The sequence below is a fragment of the Heptranchias perlo genome, chromosome 5 (assembly GCF_035084215.1).
Source record: "Heptranchias perlo isolate sHepPer1 chromosome 5, sHepPer1.hap1, whole genome shotgun sequence".
In the NCBI taxonomy this organism is placed as follows: domain Eukaryota; kingdom Metazoa; phylum Chordata; class Chondrichthyes; order Hexanchiformes; family Hexanchidae; genus Heptranchias; species Heptranchias perlo.
Window position 1 is genome coordinate 49,960,285 of NC_090329.1, and position 19,937 is coordinate 49,980,221.

Here is a 19,937-nt window from a genome sequence, read left to right on the forward strand (position 1 = left end):
GTATATGTGCACAAATCGTTGAAAGTGGCAGGGCAGGTTGAGAAAGCAGTTAAAAAAGCATACAGGATATCGGGCTTTATAAATAGAGGCATAGAATACAAAAGCAAGGAAGTCATGATGAACCTTTATAAAACACTGGTTCAACCACAACTGGAGTATTGTGTCCAGTTCTGGGCACCGCTCTTCAGGAAAGATGTGAAGGCCTTAGAGAGGGTGCAGAAATGATTTACTAGAATGATTCCATGGACGAGGACTTTAGTTACGTGGATAGACTGAAGAAGCTGGGCTTGTTCTCCTTGAAACAGAGAAGATTGTGAAAAGATTTAATAGAAGTATTTCAAATCATGAAGGGACTAGACAGGATAGATAGAGAGAAACTGTTCCCATTGGGGGAAGGGCCAAGAACCAGAGGACATAGACTTAAGGTGATTGGCAAAAGAACCAAAGGTGGCATGCGGAAAAACTTTTTTACACAGTGAGTGGTTAGGATCTGGAATGCACTGCCCGAGGAGGTGGTGAAGGCAGATTCAATCATGCCTTCAAAAGGGAACTGGATAAGTACTTGAAAGCAAAAAACTTGCAGGGCTATTGGGATAGGGCAGGGGAGTGGGACTAGCTGGATTGCTCTTGCATAGAGCCGGCACGGACTTGATGGGCCGAATGTCCTCCTTCCGTGCTGTAACCTTTCTATGATTCTATGATACTAATGGGGGATATTACATCCTTTTAAATAATTCCTTATTTATATTTCAAATTATTTAATTTGTTTGTTTTCTTCTTCTACATACCTATTCAAACCTGCTCATGTCCAATCCGCATTTACTAATACAGGGATGTTAGCACAGAAATATTCTGGTCACAGATTATAACCAGCGTTGCAATAATGGAAAATATAGGGAAAAACAAAAGTCACATTTGATCCCAAAATAAGCAACAGCAAAAAAATCAATTTATATTTGAGATGAGGCCTATATATGAGTTAATAATTTGCATTCCTGGTCTGCGGGTTCAATTTTAAGATGTGGCCTATATGCAGGATAGCTTTCATGCACATCAATATAGTAGATGCACTGGCTTGAGTTTCCTCATTCCAGGGATGTCAGTGAGTCTATTTTCTGTCACTTCTGCAACTTTTTATTTTTCATTGCAATTGTAAGCTTGGTTCTGTTGGCAATACATGAGCCTCTTGAGTTCGAAGTTGTGGATTCAAACCTCACTCCAGGATTTGAACACTTAATCCAGGTTGACATTTCCGTGTGCTGTGGGAGAGCTGCATTGTTGGAGATGCTATTTTTGCAATGAGATGTTACATTAAAGCCCTAATTACCTGTTCAGGTAAAGGTAAAAGATCCCATGGCAATATTTGAATAAGAGCAGAGTATTCTCCAGTGTTTTGACCAATATTCCTTTTTCAGTCAATGCCGGTTAAATGACTCACTGGTCTTTCACCTTATTTACTGTTTATGGGACAAAGCTGTGCAGAAATTGGCTGCCACATTTGCCTACATAAAGTGACTGCACTTCAAAATTAATTAATTGGATGTGAATTGTTTTGGGATATTCTAAGGATGTGACAAGGTGCTATATAATTGTAAGATCTTGCTTTTTCATTGTTCTACACAAAACGTTGTCTTAAATTTTCTCCTTTTCTTCCAGTTCCTGAAATTCACACCCAATTTATATTATTTGATTATCTCTGGCCCAGGAGCCACCTTATTTAAAACAAAATCTAAATTGAAATATGATCATAGGCACAGGACTAGGCCATTGAGCCTGTTCCGCCATTCAATTAGATCATGGCTGATCTGTATCTTAATTCTATCTACCCATCTTGGTTCCATTACCTGTAATACCCTTGCCCAACAAAAATCTATCGATCTCAGTTTTGAAATTTTCAATTGACCTAGCCTCGACAGCTTTTTGGGGGACGGAGTTCCAGATTTCCACTACCCTTTGTGTGAAGAAGTGCTTTCTTACATCATCCGTGAATGGCCTAGCCCTAACTTTAAGGTTATGCTCCTTTATTCTGGACGCCCCCGCCAGAGGAAATAGATTCTCTCTATCTACCCCATCAACTCCTTTGATCATCTTAATCACCTTAATTAGATCATCCCTTAATCTTTTATATTCAAGGAAATACAAGCCTAACCATTGCAACCGGTCCTCATAATTTAACCCTTTTAGCTCCGGTATCATTCTGGTGAATCTGCGCTGCACCCCCTCCAAGGCCAATATATGCTTCCTGAGGTGAGGTGCCCAGAACTGAGTGCAGTACTCCAGATGGGGTCTAACCAGAGCTCTGTACAGCTGTAACATAACATCACCCCCTTTGTATTTCAGACCTCTTGAGATAAAAGCCAATATTCCATTAGCCCTTTAAATTATTTTTTGTACCTGTCCAAATGGTCAAATGATTAAAACAACATCAATTTACAACAAAAGTCCTGCTTTATTTCAGTTATTAGATGGGATTGTGCAACATTAAAGTTGATTTTCTTCACTGTCTTTACATTTTTTTGTTTTAATTACTTCTATTTATCACTTATTTTGCTTTATTTTCAAACTTTCTTTCACTTATTCACTGATTTCAATTTTTCTCCTCTTTGCTTCACTGCTTTCCATGTCTCCAACTCGTTTCTGTTCAGTTATTGTTTCTTTTAATGTCTAATTTTCCTAAATGTCTTTGTTTTTCTTGATTTTTATTTTATTTCTATCTCTCTCCTATCCGTTATTAATTAATTTATTCTTTCTTTATTCTATTTCCACTCTTTGTCCCTCAGCATTCAGATTTATCAGTGCTGCTACTGTGAGCTGAGGTCACACAATTAATAAGGGTCAAATACAGCAAAATCACTTCAGTTTAAAATCATTTTTGTTTTAGATTTGCCAGTAGATATGCATATAGAGAACTTCCAGGATTTTGATTTACTTTATTCTCTGATAGTTACAACCATTACTTCAAAGAAACACTTCACAATTCATAACATGAATTTTTCACATCTGTATATATAGTGACCAGAGAATCAACTGCCATCTATAGTTTTTTCAGCATGAATGTCAACTCACGTCAATAACTATTTGCTTAGAAATGTACGCAGAATGGAATAAAACCATCTTCACTGTTGTGGCTTGTATCATTATGTAAACTCCTGAGTTTGGTTACTATCTGTGAAAGAGGAAATACTCAGCAGGTCAGGCAGCTTCTGTGGACAGGGCAGACAAGTTGATGTTTCAGGTGTGGACCCTTCATCAGAAAGTCAGCCAAACTCTCAACTCTGAAACACAGTGGAGGCTTTTTTTGTTTCCAGTGTATATCAGTTTGACAGGCCATCTGCTGCACCCATCCAGTGCATTCGGCAGGAGGCCCGACCAATTGCTGTGGTCAGACCTCATTTACGTCAAATAGGCAAGCTGCCAGTGCTAATCATTACTGTAGGCAGATCGTCAATTGGGGGAGCAGAAAATCTGGTGGGGGCGGCGCTACTCAAAGGCAACCTGCAGCCCCTTAAAAGGGAGGTGTACTTTTCAACGGTGGTCAGTGGAGAGCGAGTTGTTGAAGCAACAGGCAGTATGATATCATGCAGTGCTCCCCCGATTTTCCGATGCAGCCATGGAGGTGCTCTTAGAGCAAGTGAGCAACAGAAGGGAGGTCCTCGTCCCCTGCAATGCCCTGTCAAATTAGCCAGCAGTAATGGAGAGAGCTGTCTGAGTAGGCCAATGACAGCACCATTGTTCCAAGGACCTGTCTGCAGTGCAAGAAGAAATTTAGCATCCTGACTAGGACTGCCAAGGTAAGACTCCCCTTCACATTTTTATTATTCTCTGTACATCCCTTCACCACCCTATTTTAGCCCCAGTACTATCAATCCTTCACTTTCCTGCTTCCCATGCTGTCTCCAATCACAGCTGGTCACTTCACTACACCTCCTTCTGCTTGCACACATATACTCAACAACCCTCATAACTACTTCCCCCTCTTGGCCACACTTGCTGCTGCTTCTGTTCATCATGCACACGATGCTAACCTGCCATACACGACTTGAAAATCCTTGAAAGGGGCAAACAGTAACTCACTGCCACACTTCCTGCATGAGAAGCTGGCACACAACCAAAGGAAGATTACAAGAACATAAGTAGGTGCAAATTCTGACATCAATGGAGGAGGTGGTGATCAACACCACTGGCAGAGATGGGGCAGCATTAGAGATGGCCAGGCTGGAGGCCATGCACAGCAGGGTGTTTGGGCACCTTCCCTTCCTTTTCTCTTCCCACCTACCTCTCTCACTCATATACACTCGACATGACAACCTAGTGCTGCATTGCGCTGCCACTCATCTGTGACTGTTAATCTTTGCAATTACATGCTAGCCCTGGTCCTTCTACCCTTTTTTAGGCCCTCCAGTTGAGTCAGGCCCTGCAGCCATACAGACAAGGAGCGTGCCCTCCCGAAGATGCACTGTCATTCGCTCTTACCCTTCCAACCACCAGTACAGAAACCATCACCCTACATGGTATCGATAGTGAGTTAGGAAGGATTTGCACTGGGCAATTCACTGAGTAGAAGTGAGCAGAAGCAGGTTCAGGTGTACTCCAATAATCTGCTTGATGAAAGCTCCAATTGACCCATTGATCTGATTGTAGCACACTTCAGCTGCTGAACATGAGTTCCTTAAAGGGGTTATAAGCTAAGAGTGCAGGGGATAACTCTTATCTTCAAGCAGCCAGCCTTTCATTTGCTATGCAGCAGAAAAGAGTTGGGGGAATGAAGGATTGGCACAATCACAGCAACTTCCAGGAAAGCGGAGACAGACCAGCATGATGTGATGCTGATGATCACACGCGAGTTGCCCATTGATGGAGTGGAAGTCCTTGTGATTCATAAAGGCAATGGGGTCGTGTTAAGGAGCCTGCAAGGCAACGTGGGTGTGGTCAATGAGGCCCTGGGGTGGGGGAAGCCTGCAGTCTGTGCACACTGTCCTCCTATCCTGCTGCTTCCGGTTGTCCATGCAGAAAGCATTGAAAATGTTTGCTTTAGCAAAGATTGCATCTGTCATCTGCTTATGCAGTCGCGAACTGCAGGCTGACTGATGCTACTGAATGCCCTGAGCAGCCTGGAAGGAGTTGGAGGCAAAGAGGTTGAGGGCTGCAGTCACTTGACTGTGACTCCTCAAAGCGCCTCTATCACTGGCAAGGCACAAATCAGGAGTGTGATGAAATACCCTCCACCTGCCTGGATCAGTGCAGTTCCAACCACACTCAAGAAACTCAACACTATCCAGGACAAAACAGTCTGTTTGATCAGCACGCCATCCACTGGCTTACACATCCACTCCCTCCACCATCAGCATACCGTGGCTGCAGTGTGTACTGTCTACAGGATGCACTGCATCAACTTGCCAAGATGTGGAGATGCCGGTGATGGACTGGGGTGGACAAATGTAAGGAGTCTTACAACACCAGGTTATAATCCAACAGCTTTATTTGAAATCACAAGCTTTCGGAGCTTTCCTCCTTCGTCACTCACCTGACGAAGGAGGAAAGCTCCGAAAGCTTGTGATTTCAAATAAAGCTGTTGGACTATAACCTGGTGTTGTAAGACTCCTTACATTTGTCAACTTGCCAAGGCTTTTTCAGCCACACCTCCCAAACCCATGACCTCCACCACCTAGAAGAACAAGGGCAGCAGGTGTATGGGAACATCACTACCTCCAAGTTCCTGTCCAAGTCATATAACATCCTGACTTGAAAATATATTGCCATTCCTCCATCGTCGCTGGATTAAAATCCTGTAACTCTCTATCTAACAGCATTGTGGGAGTATCTCCACCACACGGACTACAGCGGTTCAAGAAGAAGGCCCACCACTTTCTCAAGGGCAACTAGGAATGGGCAATTAATCCCTGCCTTGCCACGACACCCACGTCCCAAGAATGAACATAAAAAACCTCCCTTATCCATCATGCTAGTAACCTTCTTAAAAGGATTGTAAACTGAATAATAGAATGAATCTCCTTGAGTTATCATAGAAGAGAAGGAACAATGGGGTTAATGGTCATTCTGTTTGTGCCATGGCCATCCTTGGTCCAGATCTAGAAGTGTTCTTTCAAGCCATTTGGAAGACAGCTGCCAGGAGCAAGTATTTTGTTTCACCAAACACTCTTGTCTTGATCTGATAGCTGAAGATGATGAACACTTTGGTGCTACAGTGCTCCAAGCTGCACTGGGGATTGAAGACTTAAACATTCCCGTGCTAATTTCTGCACTCCTGAAATAATCTACATCCAAATTGTATGTCCAGGTTGAATGAACGAGCAAGAATTGCCTACAAGAGGTGTGGTCTTCCTCCTGTTTCGAAAGTTCATCTTCCTCAGTTCAAAGCTCCCACCCAACCTAATTTTTTCGGACCAGGTCAGCTCTAAACTTTTGTGCATTAAATTGCTCGCATTGTCACTGAGGTCTGCTACACTCCTCTAGTCAAAAAAACTAATGATGCATATCAGACCGAACCACCATATCCCACTGAGTAGAGAAATATCACATGACTGAAATGGCATTGCAAGGACATTAATTTCTTAGAGAGCTGTCCTTATGTGTGTTTTCCCCCAAGCATGGATGACCGCAAATCCAAACTGTATATAGATTTGAACTTCAAAGAATGAGGATGATCCTAACTGCAGTGCAAAATAGAACAAAAAGCAATTGCTGATATTCTTTTTCTGTGTGATCTCTCGTACTTATGACCTTATACAAGATTGTTCTTACAAACTAATATTTCTTATGTAATGGGAACTACAGAGTTTGGATTACCATCATTATTCCCAGATGTGGAGTGTGGATAGGAGGATAATGAAGCAATGCCTAAACAGGAACATGCAGAACATTATCAGAAAATGCTGCTCTAGATTTCTTGTACAATTTTTGCCAACAGATAAACCTTATGTAAACAAAACAAATTGCACAGATTGTTTGTTTTAGAAAGTTACCTGAATTGGTTCCTGGTGCATGCTTTTGATTTGACTGCTGCAAGTGGAAGAATGTAAAGGTTTGAGCCGTAAAGTATTTCTGAAGAATTGCTACAATCGCCAGTGTGTAATCATTCTTCAACGTCATAACTAAAATGAGTATTGTTATTAGTTGGTCAACTTTCAGTTCAGCTCTAAAGGGCCAAGAGGCAGGAGTATTGCAGCTTTCAGTTTCCATTTGCTTATACTTATATAGAAATAATTAAAATAAAATAGATGCTGCAGCATTAAACGTACTAATCATGGGAGACCACAATTTAAAGGTAGATTGAAACACTCAGCTTGGCATTCTGAACATTTTGTTTTACATGTTTAGTCTGTATTTGATCACAAGCATGAACCAACATGGTCTTTTCAGTGCGTGCAACACAATACAGGCATTCAGAGCTCACAAACTGCTTCTGCCACTAATGAAATGTTTCTGCTGTGAAACAGAAGCTAAGTGGAGTTTCAATAGTGTGACACCCGCTGCTCAAACATCACTAATGGATTCCATTAAAACACAAATATAAATCACCGAACTCTAGCAGGAGGAAATCACTAAGTTGCTTACTCCAAAATAAAGTGCAGGAATGGGTGCAGTTGGCAGTACCATATGTTTAAGGCATGCCGTTTTTTAAGGTTCACTTTTTTTTATTATGGTTTTTCTTTTTTGCAGATAAGTTTTTCTGAGTTCTAAACTGCAACGGTCAGGTCAACTTTATGTACTCATTTGTACACAGCTCACATTTAATCTTGTTAATTGACATGGGAATAATATTTTTTAATGATTTTTCATACTCTAATCAATAATGTAAAACAAATGTTCAGCAGAGGAAACTTTTTATTGGCAAAATGCCATTTTATAAAACACTGTAGGGAAGCAAATTATTTAAGAGCATGCTTTTGGTCAGACTAACACAACACAGATTCACAATAGAGGGACAACCCTTTTTACTGTAAACTACCCATCTCTCTTATCCAGAATTGGAGTTTATTGCAACACAAGTTACTATGTTTCATGCAGTCTAACCTTGAACTTAGGGGACCTAATGACATGAGGGACTGTTTATACCATGCAGTTTATGTTAAAATTTTCAGCCTAAAAGTGCAGAATAATTTCAGAAATATTTCTGAAGTGAGCAAATTCCTCACTGGAATGAAATGAAAATTGGGTGGTTTCTATAATGGGCAACTGATCTACAATGTCAGTTTTACGCTGGACAGCAAGTTGAAAATCTCCCCCATTGTGTTTCAGAGACCTTAGAAGCTGGAATAAAATGGCTGATTAATGTTTGAGTAGTTTTGGTCCACACTTGCATACTGAAATATCATCATACATAGAGGAATTCAAATTATTTATATCAAATGCAGCTTACTTTTTAAAGGCCCAGTGCCTTTGAAAACTACCTTTATTATCAGGTAAAATCCAAATGGGTATACTTCCTCAGGATGTAGTAGCTCCCTTTAAGAAATGTTCATTAATCTTGAAAAGCTGTGAAACTGATTATTATCAATTTGGTTTACTAAACAAGGATTTAATGCTGTTTTACCAAGTGGTATTTAAATTAGTTCCTCCTTGAAGTTACTCAGATGGTGACATTCATTATTGTATTAATCAATATGCACTGTCATATATGCTCATAATCCAAACAGTTTGCCTTCTTGCCAATAATACTATTGTCTCTTGTTTAAAAAGTGTTTGAAAGAACATGACTTGCACAAATTTGTCAATTTGTGTAGTTTTTTTTTAGAACCTATATTTAGAAAAGTACAGAGGGACTCCTTTGGAAATTATTTTAGGGTTCCCCTGAAGGCAAGTTCCTAATCTCAGCTAAGTTATAGGGCAAAGTGCCAAGTGGAGGCAAGGCATTTTACTGGAGAAATCAAAAAGTTGACCTGCCACTCGTTGCTGAAACACAACTTCTCCTTTTGAAGATGTATGCAGGTCAACTCTCACCATGGACAAGTGCAAGATGGGGTAAAGGAACTTAGAAAGGAGGATAAATAAACAGGGAAAAAAATGGGGTCAACCGAACAGACGTGCTTAGCCACACAGACCAGAAGGTCCCAGGTTTGATTCCCTTTCTGTGTTGAGATCGATGATCTGAGCCAAAGCAGCAATTCAGGTGTTATGATTTGCTTCAGCGCCCCTAAGCTGGAAATGAAAAATCGGTCAGTGTTCCTGCTTCTGATCACTATCCATCAACGTGGATTCAGCAAAGAAATACACATCAAGTGATTTTCCATGATAGATGTACTTCTTGGAAATCAACTTAGAAGGTAAACAAAAGTAGTTTAAATCAAATGCATCTGCTTGGAAAGGTTAGTGCAGCCATAACAATAATGGGATGGTCTTGAATATAAAATCATCTACATAAATTTCTGAAAAGCTAATTGATTTGTACATAAGGAATACTGCATCATTAAAAGCATTGATAGAATAATATGTTACATTTCTGACAGTAGTCAGCCCTACTGTGCACCTTAAACAAAGAAATACATCGAAGTTACAGCTCAGAATACAGGCCATTCGGCCCAACCAATCTGTGTTGTCATTTACCTTCACACAAGGAAATGGTCCTAATCACATTTACCAACCCTGTTCCCATATCCCTTTACCTCCCTTTCCTTCGTTCACCTATCCAATTTAATCTTGAATGTTGACATAGTTTCTGTCTCAACTACTAAGCACGGAAGTGAACTCCACAGCTTCACAAGTCTCTATGTAAAGAAGTTTCTCTTATATTCTGTTCTAAAACATGGACCCCCATTCTACTGGAAACAGTCTGCTTCTATCTAGCTGTCTCATTCTTTCATGATTTTAAACACTTCTATCATATCACCCTATTTTCTGCATTGTTCTAATGATAAAAGCCACACTTTAGTTAGTTGGGTGTTGTCTAACAGGTGTTTTAATGAAGACTACATTATTTTATCTTTTCCGAACATTTAGAAACCAATATTTTTGCTATTGCTTTTATTATAAAAGTTTTTTTTTAAATGTTCTGTGTGGTCTCATGATAACCTGCTTGACGGAGAATTCTTGTTTCTTTTTGTAGCTAATGCCATGTATATGGGAAGCCAGGAAATGATGCAGGTTGTGCAGAGGGATGATTCCACCATAAGATGGTGTTTGGACAAGGTACTCTAGTTCCAAATTTGTAATCAAAATACTGATGACATACTATTAGAAATCATTGTTTCAAATATGTGGAGGTTAACAAAGTTGTTCCAATGGTGTTTATCTCAGTGAGGTTCAAGCTGCTCCATTGATCATTGTGGAACTTCCACTGTTAACTTAGGAAGAACTTGGAATAACGAGGTCACCGTATTAGGTGATTCATTCTTTAACAGTTGAGATTATTCAGAAAGCTGTATGTTATAAATCATTGAAATGATGGTGCGTATGCCTTCTGAAAGGCACTTTATATAGTGCATGTCTTATGATTGTGTCTCTGAAATCATTTAATGGTAGATATGAACAGTATTAGATAGAAAGAATATCATCTAACATAACAGGTCAAGATACATCTGTTATTGGTTTATTAAGCACAAAGAATGTAGTAAACAAAGTATGATTAATGGATCACAGATTTTTATAATAGTTGCAACCTAAACTAAATACAGGTCTATTTCGAACTTTTTGTAAAAACATAAAAGCACATTCCCTTCTGACAAGCTCCGGTCCCTCACTACCAATTAAATGTGGGCTGTATTTAATGCAGAGTGTGAGCTGTTGTTGATGGTAAAAGGAAGGTTCACATCAAAGTCTTGCAATCTTTGTTAAAGTAATTCTGTTTACAATCTGTGGTTTGTGTTTTTGCTATGGTTACTGACCTTTGCCCATTAATCAAAGGCAAAGAACTGATATAACTTTTTAGCATGTTTTTATTTCGGAGTTTTTTTGGTGTTCATCAAGGTGAGCGACTTAGTGCTGCCACTCAGTATCAGCACCAAACACTCCTGGGTCAGGTATAGCTCAACCAGATGCAGCGTAAAGCCCCAACCTCAGAAAGCTTCCTCTACTGCGCCCTACTGCTGGACCCTCAGTGCCCCGCCGCCTCCCCCTTTAATGAGAAACTTCTGGCTCTGCTCTAAGGAGGAGCTGCCAGATTTCCCACGCCCCACCCCAATCGCTAAAGTGCCTGGCAGCCTGCCAGTTTTATTATAATGCGGCCTGATCACAAAAATGAATTGCGCCTTCCACTGACATCATTGGCCGGGTGGAACAGATGTCTCACCCACTACTCGCCCAATATCAAAATCTACCCCAGAAAGTTCCAGGACAAGTAATTACCTTGTGTTCCTTCAGACTGTACTGCTTTACAAAAGCTTCAAATGAGTAAGCAAGTAAGCCTCTGGATTTGGTATTAACCTATCCAATGAATTTTACTTTGCTGAAGTGTTCTAATTATGGTATTATTAAACTTGAAAGGTTTATTTTCAAAGTTAATGGGTACTCCTTGAAAGTGCTGCTGTCCATACACAACATGCAACCATTTACAAATGTAGGTTAAAATTGTGGGAATGACCTTTCTCCTGGGATTGAGCACATTTGGAATAGATTTTACTTGAAAAGACACAATTATTCCATGAATTTATGGCTTAAAATCTAAAAGCCACCCACTCGTGCTGATTAAATGCCAACTCAGGAACAGTTTACTTTACTTTTTGTGTTAGAAGGTAGCAGATTCCCCCTTTGATGAGCTGAAAGAAAAGTTATCCATCAGTATAAATAAAAGTATTTCCGTTAATACAAACACAGGCAGCTAGTAGGTAGGCATGTTCCTCATCACGATTAAACAACTCTGAAAGAATCTTAAGAGGCAGTACTTTAGAGTCTCCCACTAAATACAGTGCTCACCAGTTAATGGACTCCGTGCTAATGAAACCATTTAGTTAAAGGGAACATTTACTCAGGTACAGATATATTTCTTTTAAAAATCATAGAAATTTCAACACAGAAGGTGCCCAGTATGACTATGCCAGTGCTAATTGCATGTCAAAGTTAGCCATTTTAATCTCATTTTCCTGCTGTTTCCCTATATGCTGCAATTATGATGCAGATATCAGTTTGATACCAATATCTGGTGTGAGAGCAATGCGAGGAGACAGCATATATTTGTACTGACCTGCTTGTACTGCTCTGTGTTCAGTCAAAGTAGAGCTCTGCACACATGTACTTAAAACTTACGCAGAGAAATCCATTCACCTGCATCCGAACGCCAGTAACATTTTTAACGTTAGAAAAGACTGCAATGCTCTGTTGGTTGCTCACTAACATTAAAAACATAAGTACAGTGCAGCAGATTGCCTGGTTAGTTGTTAAACTTCAATTTTAAATATCAAAATTTGCTTCATTTAACTAGCTGAAACTAGCGTCATATTAAAGACCACTTCTTCCTGTTATTATTATAGTGTTTAAGTTGATTTCGTGCAACTTCCTGCTAGTGACATGAATTACAGTATTTAATACCCAGCCTTGATTTCAGTAACCCAATTTTACACCCTCCAGAGGGTGTGTATACTTCTAGCAGGATTCATTTATTAGGGAAAATTTACATTAAAAATGTTGCTTGCCATAAACATGTTTGTATTATGTGTCTTGCCTGTATAGCGAATTTCAGGAATTCTACAGAAACAAAATGGGCAGTTTTGACTTTTTCTAATCTCTTAAACTCCATTGTCACATTGCTCTGGGCAGCATTACCTTATGGTAGAAATAACTTTCTACAAAGTAGCAGAAATGGAAGCAGCTGGTTGGATATGGCATTACCCTAGGATTCTACACTTGAGGGAGGAGGCAGTGAGTGGAAACCAGATGTTACCCCACAGGGAGAGTCACGCCAGGCTGCTGTCGTTACAGTTGGGTAGGTTTCATGTATGGGCTTCTTCACACACAGTTCCCCATCTTGACTGTCAAGGAGGGGAACTACAAATCAGAGGCTTATTGGGAGACAAGATCGGAGGGTCTTACCCAGAACACCCTCACGCACCATCATCAAAGTGTCGGCATTCCATTCAGGGTTGTAACTATGACAACTCAGTGGGTGCAACCCTTCCCCTGTCTTACAGACTTAAGGCAGGTTGACAGAGAAATCTTTCTCTCTCTCAGACACAGAGGGTGAGCTATGTTCTCACAGCAGCAAAAGCTGTGTATCTTTTTGTAATAGTCTAGACCAGCGGGCATCAGAAGCTTAACTAGAGAAGTGAGCCAATGTTCAAAGGGATAGTAAGTTGCATCTTTATTGTTTTCCATAATGGAGGAACATAGGGAAATTAATTGTACACACTACGAAAACTGTACACTGTTTCCAATTATGTATCTTATGTAAATACACCAGTGGACAGTTTACGGCTGTGTTTGCCTTAATAGAAGTACATTTAAGCCCAACTTCCATGAAGAGAAGAGAATTCACGTGGTGGCATATAGTACATTTCAGTAACCACGATACAGAGCCATGCTAATCCCTGGCTCAAGCTGTGATCTAACTAGAAATTGGGAAGTAAAAGATGCACTCTGGATCATAGGGGACATGAGGTTCGCTTACAGGAATGACAAGTGACACCGATCCTGAGAGACTAGCAAAACAACAACAAAAATTGTGACAACAATATTCAATCATTCTTATTGCAGGATGTTAAACCTGCAATGTAATGCCACAATGCCACAGTTTGCAGCAGTGGTGGATTTAGAAATTAGCGAAGGGGGACGTGAGCCCTGCAAGCATGAGATTTATAATCTAGGGAATCTATCGCATGGAGTATTGTGTCCAGTTCCGGGCACCGCACTTTAGGAAGGATGCGAAGGCCTTGGAGAGGGTGCAGAGGAGATTTACTAGAATGATTCCAGGGATGAGGAATGTAAATTATGTGGATAGACTGGAGAAGCTGGGTTTGTTCTCCTTGGAACAGAGAAAGTTGAGAGGAGATTTGATAGATGTGTTCAAAATCATGAAGGGTCTAGACAGAGTGGATAGAGAAACTGTTCCCATTGGTGGAAGGGTCAAGAACCAGAGGTCATAGATTTAAGGTGATTGGCAAAAGAACCAAAGGTGATACAAGGAAAAACTTTTTTACACAGCGAGTGGTTAGGATCTGGAAAGCACTGCCCGAGGGGGTGGTGGAGGCAGATTCAATCATGGCCTTCAAAAGGGAACTGGATAAGTACTTGAAACAAAAAAATGTGCAGGGCTATGGGGAAAGGGCGGGACATTGGGACTAGCTGGATTGCTCATGCATCGAGCCGGTGCGGACTCGATGGGCCGAATGGCCTCCTTCTGTGCTGTAACCTTCTATGATTCTATGGCTATCTGCAAAGTTTTGGTTGTTGCCGCATTATTTGGTGCATTTTCCAGTATTTTGGAGCCTACTGTAATTCTACCTTTCAAGCCAAAAATAATTTGGAAAGGTTGCAGATATTTCAAATTTTGAAAATAAAAGTAATTGTAGAGATTTTAATGTAACTTTACAGAGAGTCCAATTGCTTTCATTGGCACTCTAACTCCTGATGCATCATGTTCATTTATGAACTGAAATTGTTTACAATACACATCTACAATAATCTCACTTGCAATACATTCAATATTTGCAAGGCAAAACTGTTCCTATCCTGGACCTTTTGACACCTGATTGACTGATACTGGCAACCAATGAAAAAAAATGATTTTTCTTATGAAATGCGAATAAGCAGACACATTGCTTGAAATACCGATTGGCAACTTAAAATACTGTTTGCATTCACAGTATTTCATTTTAAAGACCAGAATCATATCTTCGCTCAGTATTCAAATATGAAAACCATTTAGTTCTGCAAATCTTTTCTCATAACTCTCAGAATCATCCAGTTGCTTTTTCTTGACCTTTCTCCGATGTGTTAATGTACTTTTGTTGGTGGGGTGTGAGCAATTGCACACACATGGTGAGTTGCAGTTCATTTACACAAATAGAAAATGTGTTGTGCCCGCCGATGGTCTGGAGAGGTAATTATACCAGAATTTTATGGGTCAGCTCATTTGCATATCTATTGGTGTAGTGATTGGTGTCAAACCGTTGTAAAATGGGAGTAACATGCTGGGATACATGGGAATTAGAGTGCAGCTTTTAAAAAGTCAGTTCTAGCTGAAGATTGCAGCAGCAGTCTGGGGGAACGGCAGATAAGTAAGGAACAATGCTTGGCTGAGTGAGATGACTGTCAGCTAGGGTGACTGTTTTTATGCTACTTTACAAGAATGTCGAACACAGGAGAACCTGACAGAGGAAGATAAAGAAGGGCATGACTCCGAGACAGAGAAGAAGATGGCACAATTCGTCTGGGGAGTTAGATAGTGTAAGTGAGGGAGTGGCACCTTGTGATGCACAGAGCATAATTGAGCTGGATGAGTGGGGAGTGGGTGAGGATTTGTCACCTCCCAGCAGAGGCTCGGGAGAAAGCTAATCATTATTTCAGAGGACCCTGAATTCAAGGATACTCACCCGAAAAGAAGGATACTTGAGGATGTTCGTGCAACCTCTGAGGTCAGTCTCCAAAGATATACAACAACTTACAGGTGTAACTCTTGAGTCCGAAGCTCTCATTTGCAGCAACATTAGGGAAGTGTTTTCTTCATTGCAAACATCAATGGAGTGCCAGTTTCATGGAGGCCTGCAGCATACTCCAGTTAGGAAGCAGCTAGGAACCAAACCAGCCGAAGCCTCCAAGGAAGCACAGACAGCAGCTCTGGTGTCAATATGGGACCCTGAATACAGGCTTTCAGACCATGGCAGTCACGATAGATGCCGCTGTCTCTTAAATCCAGGGCCCAGTGGAATAGTGAAGGCTGGAGCCGACCAGCCTAGTTTTTAATTAATTCTTAGGATCTGGGCTTCACTGGCAAGGCCGGCATTTATTACCTATCCCTAATTGCCCTTGAGAAGGTGGTGCTGAGCCGCCTTCTTGAGCTGCTGCAGTCCGTGTGGTGAAGGTTCTCCCACAGTGCTGTTAGGTAGGAAGTTCCAGGATTTTGACCCAGCGACGATGAAGGAATGGTGATATATTTCCAAGTCAGGATGGTGTATGACTTGGAGGGGAACACACAGGTGGTGATGTTCCCATATGCCTGCTGCCCTTGTCCTTCTAGGTGGTTGAGATCGCGGGTTTGGGAGGTGCTGTCGAAGAAGCCTTGGTGAGTTGCAGCAGTGCATCTTGTAGACGGTACACACTGCAGCCACGGTGTGCTGGTGACGGAGGGAGTGAATTTTTTTTTTATTCGTTCATGAGATGTGGGCATCGCTGGCGAGGCCAGCATTTATTGCCCATGCCTAATTGCCCTTGAGAAGGTGGTGGTGAGCCGCCTTCTTGAACCGCTGCAGTCCGTGTGGTGAAGGTTCTCCCACAGTGCTGTTAGGAAGGGAGTTCCAAGGTTTTGACCCAGCGACAATGAGGAAATGGTGATATATTTCCAAGTTGGGATGGTGTGTGACTTGGAGGGGAATGTGCAGGTGGTGTTGTTCCCATGTGCCTGCTGCCTTTGTCCTTCTAGGTGGTAGAAGTCGCAGGTTTGGGAGGTGCTGTCGAAGAAGCCTTGGCGAGTTGCTGCAGTGCATCCTGTGGATGGTACACACTGCAGCCACAGTACGCCGGTGGTGAAGGGAGTGAATGTTTAGGGTGGCGGATGGGGTGCCAATCAAGTGGGCTGCTTTGTCCTGGATGGTGTCGAACTTCTTGAGTGTTGTTAGAGCTGCACTCATCCAGGCAAGTGGAGAGTATTGCATCACTCTCCTGACTTGTGCCTTGTAGATGGTGGAAAGGCTTTGGGGAGTCAGGAGCTAAGTCACTCGCCGCAGAATACCCAGCGTCTGACCGGCTCTTGCAGCCACAGTATTTATGTGGCTGGTCCAGTTAAGTTTGTGGTCAATGGTGACCTCCAGGATGTTGATGTGGGGGATTCGGTGATGGAAATGCCATTGAGTATCAAGGGGAGGTGGTTAGACTCTCTCTTGTTGGAGATGGTCATTGCCTGGCACTTGTCTGGGTCAAATGTGACTTGTCACTTATCAGCCCAAGCCTGGATATTGTCCAGGTCTTGCTGCATGCGGGCTCGGACTGCTTCATTATCTGAGGGGTTGCAAATGGAACTGAACACTGTGCAATCATCAGCGAACATCCCCATTTCTGACCTTTTGATGGAGGGAAGGTCATTGATGAAGCAGCTGAAGATGGTTGGGCCTAGGACACTTCCCTGAGGAACTCCTGCAGCAGTGTCCTGGGGCTGAGATGATTGGCCTCCAACAACCACTACCATCTTCCTTTGTGCTAGGTATGACTCCAGCCACTGAATGTTTAAGGTGGTGCATGGGGTGCCAATCAAGCGGGCTGCTTTGTCCTGGACGGTGTCAAGCTTCTTGAGTGTTGTCGGAGCTGCACTCATCCAGGAGAGTATTCCATCATACTCCTGACTTGTGCCTTGTAGATTGTGGAAAGCCTTTGGGGAGTCAGGAGCTGAGTCACTCACTGCAGAATACCCAGCCTCTGACCTACTCTTGTAGCCACAGTATTTATGTGGCTGGTCCAGTTTAGTTTCTGGTCAATGGTGACCCCCATGATGTTGATGGTGGGGCATTCGGCAATGGTAATGCCGTTGAATGTCATGGGGAGGTGGTTAGACTCTCTCTTGTTGGAGATGGTCATTGCCTGGCACTTGTGTGGCGCGAATGTTACTTGCCACTTATCAGCCCAAGCCTGGATGTTGTACCGGTCTTGCTGCATGTGGGTACAGACTCCTTCATTATCTGAGAGGTATCCCAAACCTGCGACCTCTACCATCTAAAAGGACAAGGGCAGCAGGCGCATGGGAACACCACCACCTGCACATTCCCCTCCAAGTCACACACTATCCCAACTTGGAATATCAGCCTGATACTGTCATGTCTCAGGAAAATGGCACATACCAGGCCTTCAGGACACCACACCAGAGGAAGGTACGGGGCAACACTAGGCTGGCTCGGGAACAAGCTCCAGAGATGCAGCCAGCAGCGGCTTCCTGCCAGAAGCAAGCTGCCATGAGGGGAAGGCCACTTCAGTCCATGATGCTTTTGCAGATTACGAACTGCCAATCACTTCTTGTGATACTGGTCCTCAGGTTGCACCTACGAGAAGCACTAGAATATGTGAAGGAAAGAGATGTTTCCCCACCCGAGGAAGCACAGTGTTAGGAAAGAGGAAGTGAAAGCCCTTCCTGTTGAGGAAAGTGAGGAGGTTTTCTGTAAGAACTCAAAAAGCAACATGGGTGTCAACTAATGCACCCTAAGCCTTAGGAAAGCCAGCAACCCTGTAAAACTGGATGGCACTATCTTGTTGCTGTCTTGCTGTGATGCCAAAGATGATGAATTCTTCAACTCTTCCGTCAAGTGAATCAGGCACCTGATGAAAAAAAGTTTTTTTTTAATTCACTGAGGTGACTTAATTTGACTTAAATCATTAAATCAAACTTTTTTTCTCTCTATCCCTTTTTCTCAGCCCCAACCATTGCGATGATGCAAGAGGTGGCAGAAGAGTGGTGCGGGATTAGAGAAAGAGATACAAGCACAGCCGCAATCCAACCCACAATGCAATACACTGTTAGGTAGCTATCCATTAGCATAGGTGAAAAAGGAGGATTTGGGAATGATCATTAACCATTCACTGAAAATCCCCAATCAATGTTAAGCTGTTAACATGGCTATTAAGAACTTAGATGCATCTTTAGGACATTGGATCGCAAAATGTTATTAATCATAACAATGCCATTCTTTATACTAGCTCCACGCTCCATTCAGTATTCCTGAGCCCAACTCCCCATACCCTGATCCCTCCCAGTAACACTCCCACCAATGGGCTCCACCCCCAATAACACCACCTCACTCTCTCCTGGCCACTGCCCCAGAGCCCAGTTTCCCCACTGTCTGCCAGCCACAGTCCCAGGCCCTGGCTTTCCCATTACCTTCAAGGTGCAGGCTCCAGCCCCTGCTTCTGCTCCCGCTCAGGTCCCAATGCCTATATTCCCTTCCAAATCTGGGTTTTTCTCTCCCTCACCTAGGAGTTAGTGACTCCCAGATGTACCATTACCAGGCAGAGCCACAGGTCTTGATCCACTGCCACAGTAACAGGAACTATTTATTTTATTTTTCACATTTTACGTTGTGATAGGTCAGAATTGACTTACTATTTCACCATATGAATGACATAAAAGGATTCTGTACATGGGCTACAGTGACATTAACTGGCTTGGAGTTTCCTCCAATTTACATATGTGCCCAGAGACAAATGTAATTTGGCGCAAACGAATTATGTGGCTTAAAGATTGCAGAATTTTGGGCATAAGTGAGTTACGCTCATAACTACAAGACGCCCAAGTCTCCTCGATCTTTTATATCCGTCCACCAAACCTTCCATCCAAATGAGTCTCCACTCACAAAACTGGCAACGCCCCCAACTCTCAGATGCAAATATCCTCCAGTTGCGCTTGTTCAGGGGGGGTCCCTCAACATTGCGACTTGAGGTTCAGTTGCAGCAGGAAACAGTCATTTTTCTGGTCTTTTAGTTGCAATTTTTTCAACTTTTAAAAGAAATTATCTTCACTGAGACCTGCTCTGCATTATCTGTTTCTCTTACTGCATTTTTATGTGTAAGTCTCATTAAAAATTGAAAAGCTTCCCCAATTGCAGGTTCTTAAACATGCTGTGCCTGATGTGCATGAATGATATTCAAATGAGTTGAACCTTTAAATTTGAAGTCTCAAAGAAGAAATATACTGGTATGGGGTTGGCATTTCCATGGGCCTCGATAGTTTACGCTGATTTGTACCAATTTATGCTCATTTTTAGTTTGAGCATATTTGAATGAGAATGGGAGAATACTTGGGAGTTTTTCAATATCTGCAAAATGGGCGCAGTTTCAGGTGCAACTTCCGGGTT

General features: G+C 42.0%; 1 protein-coding gene across 3 annotated transcripts in view; it reads left to right on the forward strand.

Annotated features, from left to right (window-relative positions):
- Positions 1-19,937, forward strand: part of ldah (lipid droplet associated hydrolase) — a 306,360-nt gene that overhangs the window by 256,862 nt on the left and 29,561 nt on the right. For all 3 annotated transcript variants that reach the window (XR_010962896.1, XM_067984345.1, XM_067984344.1), the window contains exon 6: positions 10,064-10,146. Coding sequence is in view for 2 of the 3 variants with exons in the window: in XM_067984345.1 (XP_067840446.1) it covers positions 10,064-10,146 (83 nt within the window). In the remaining variant the exon portion in view is untranslated. The remainder of the gene's footprint in view (positions 1-10,063; positions 10,147-19,937) is intronic.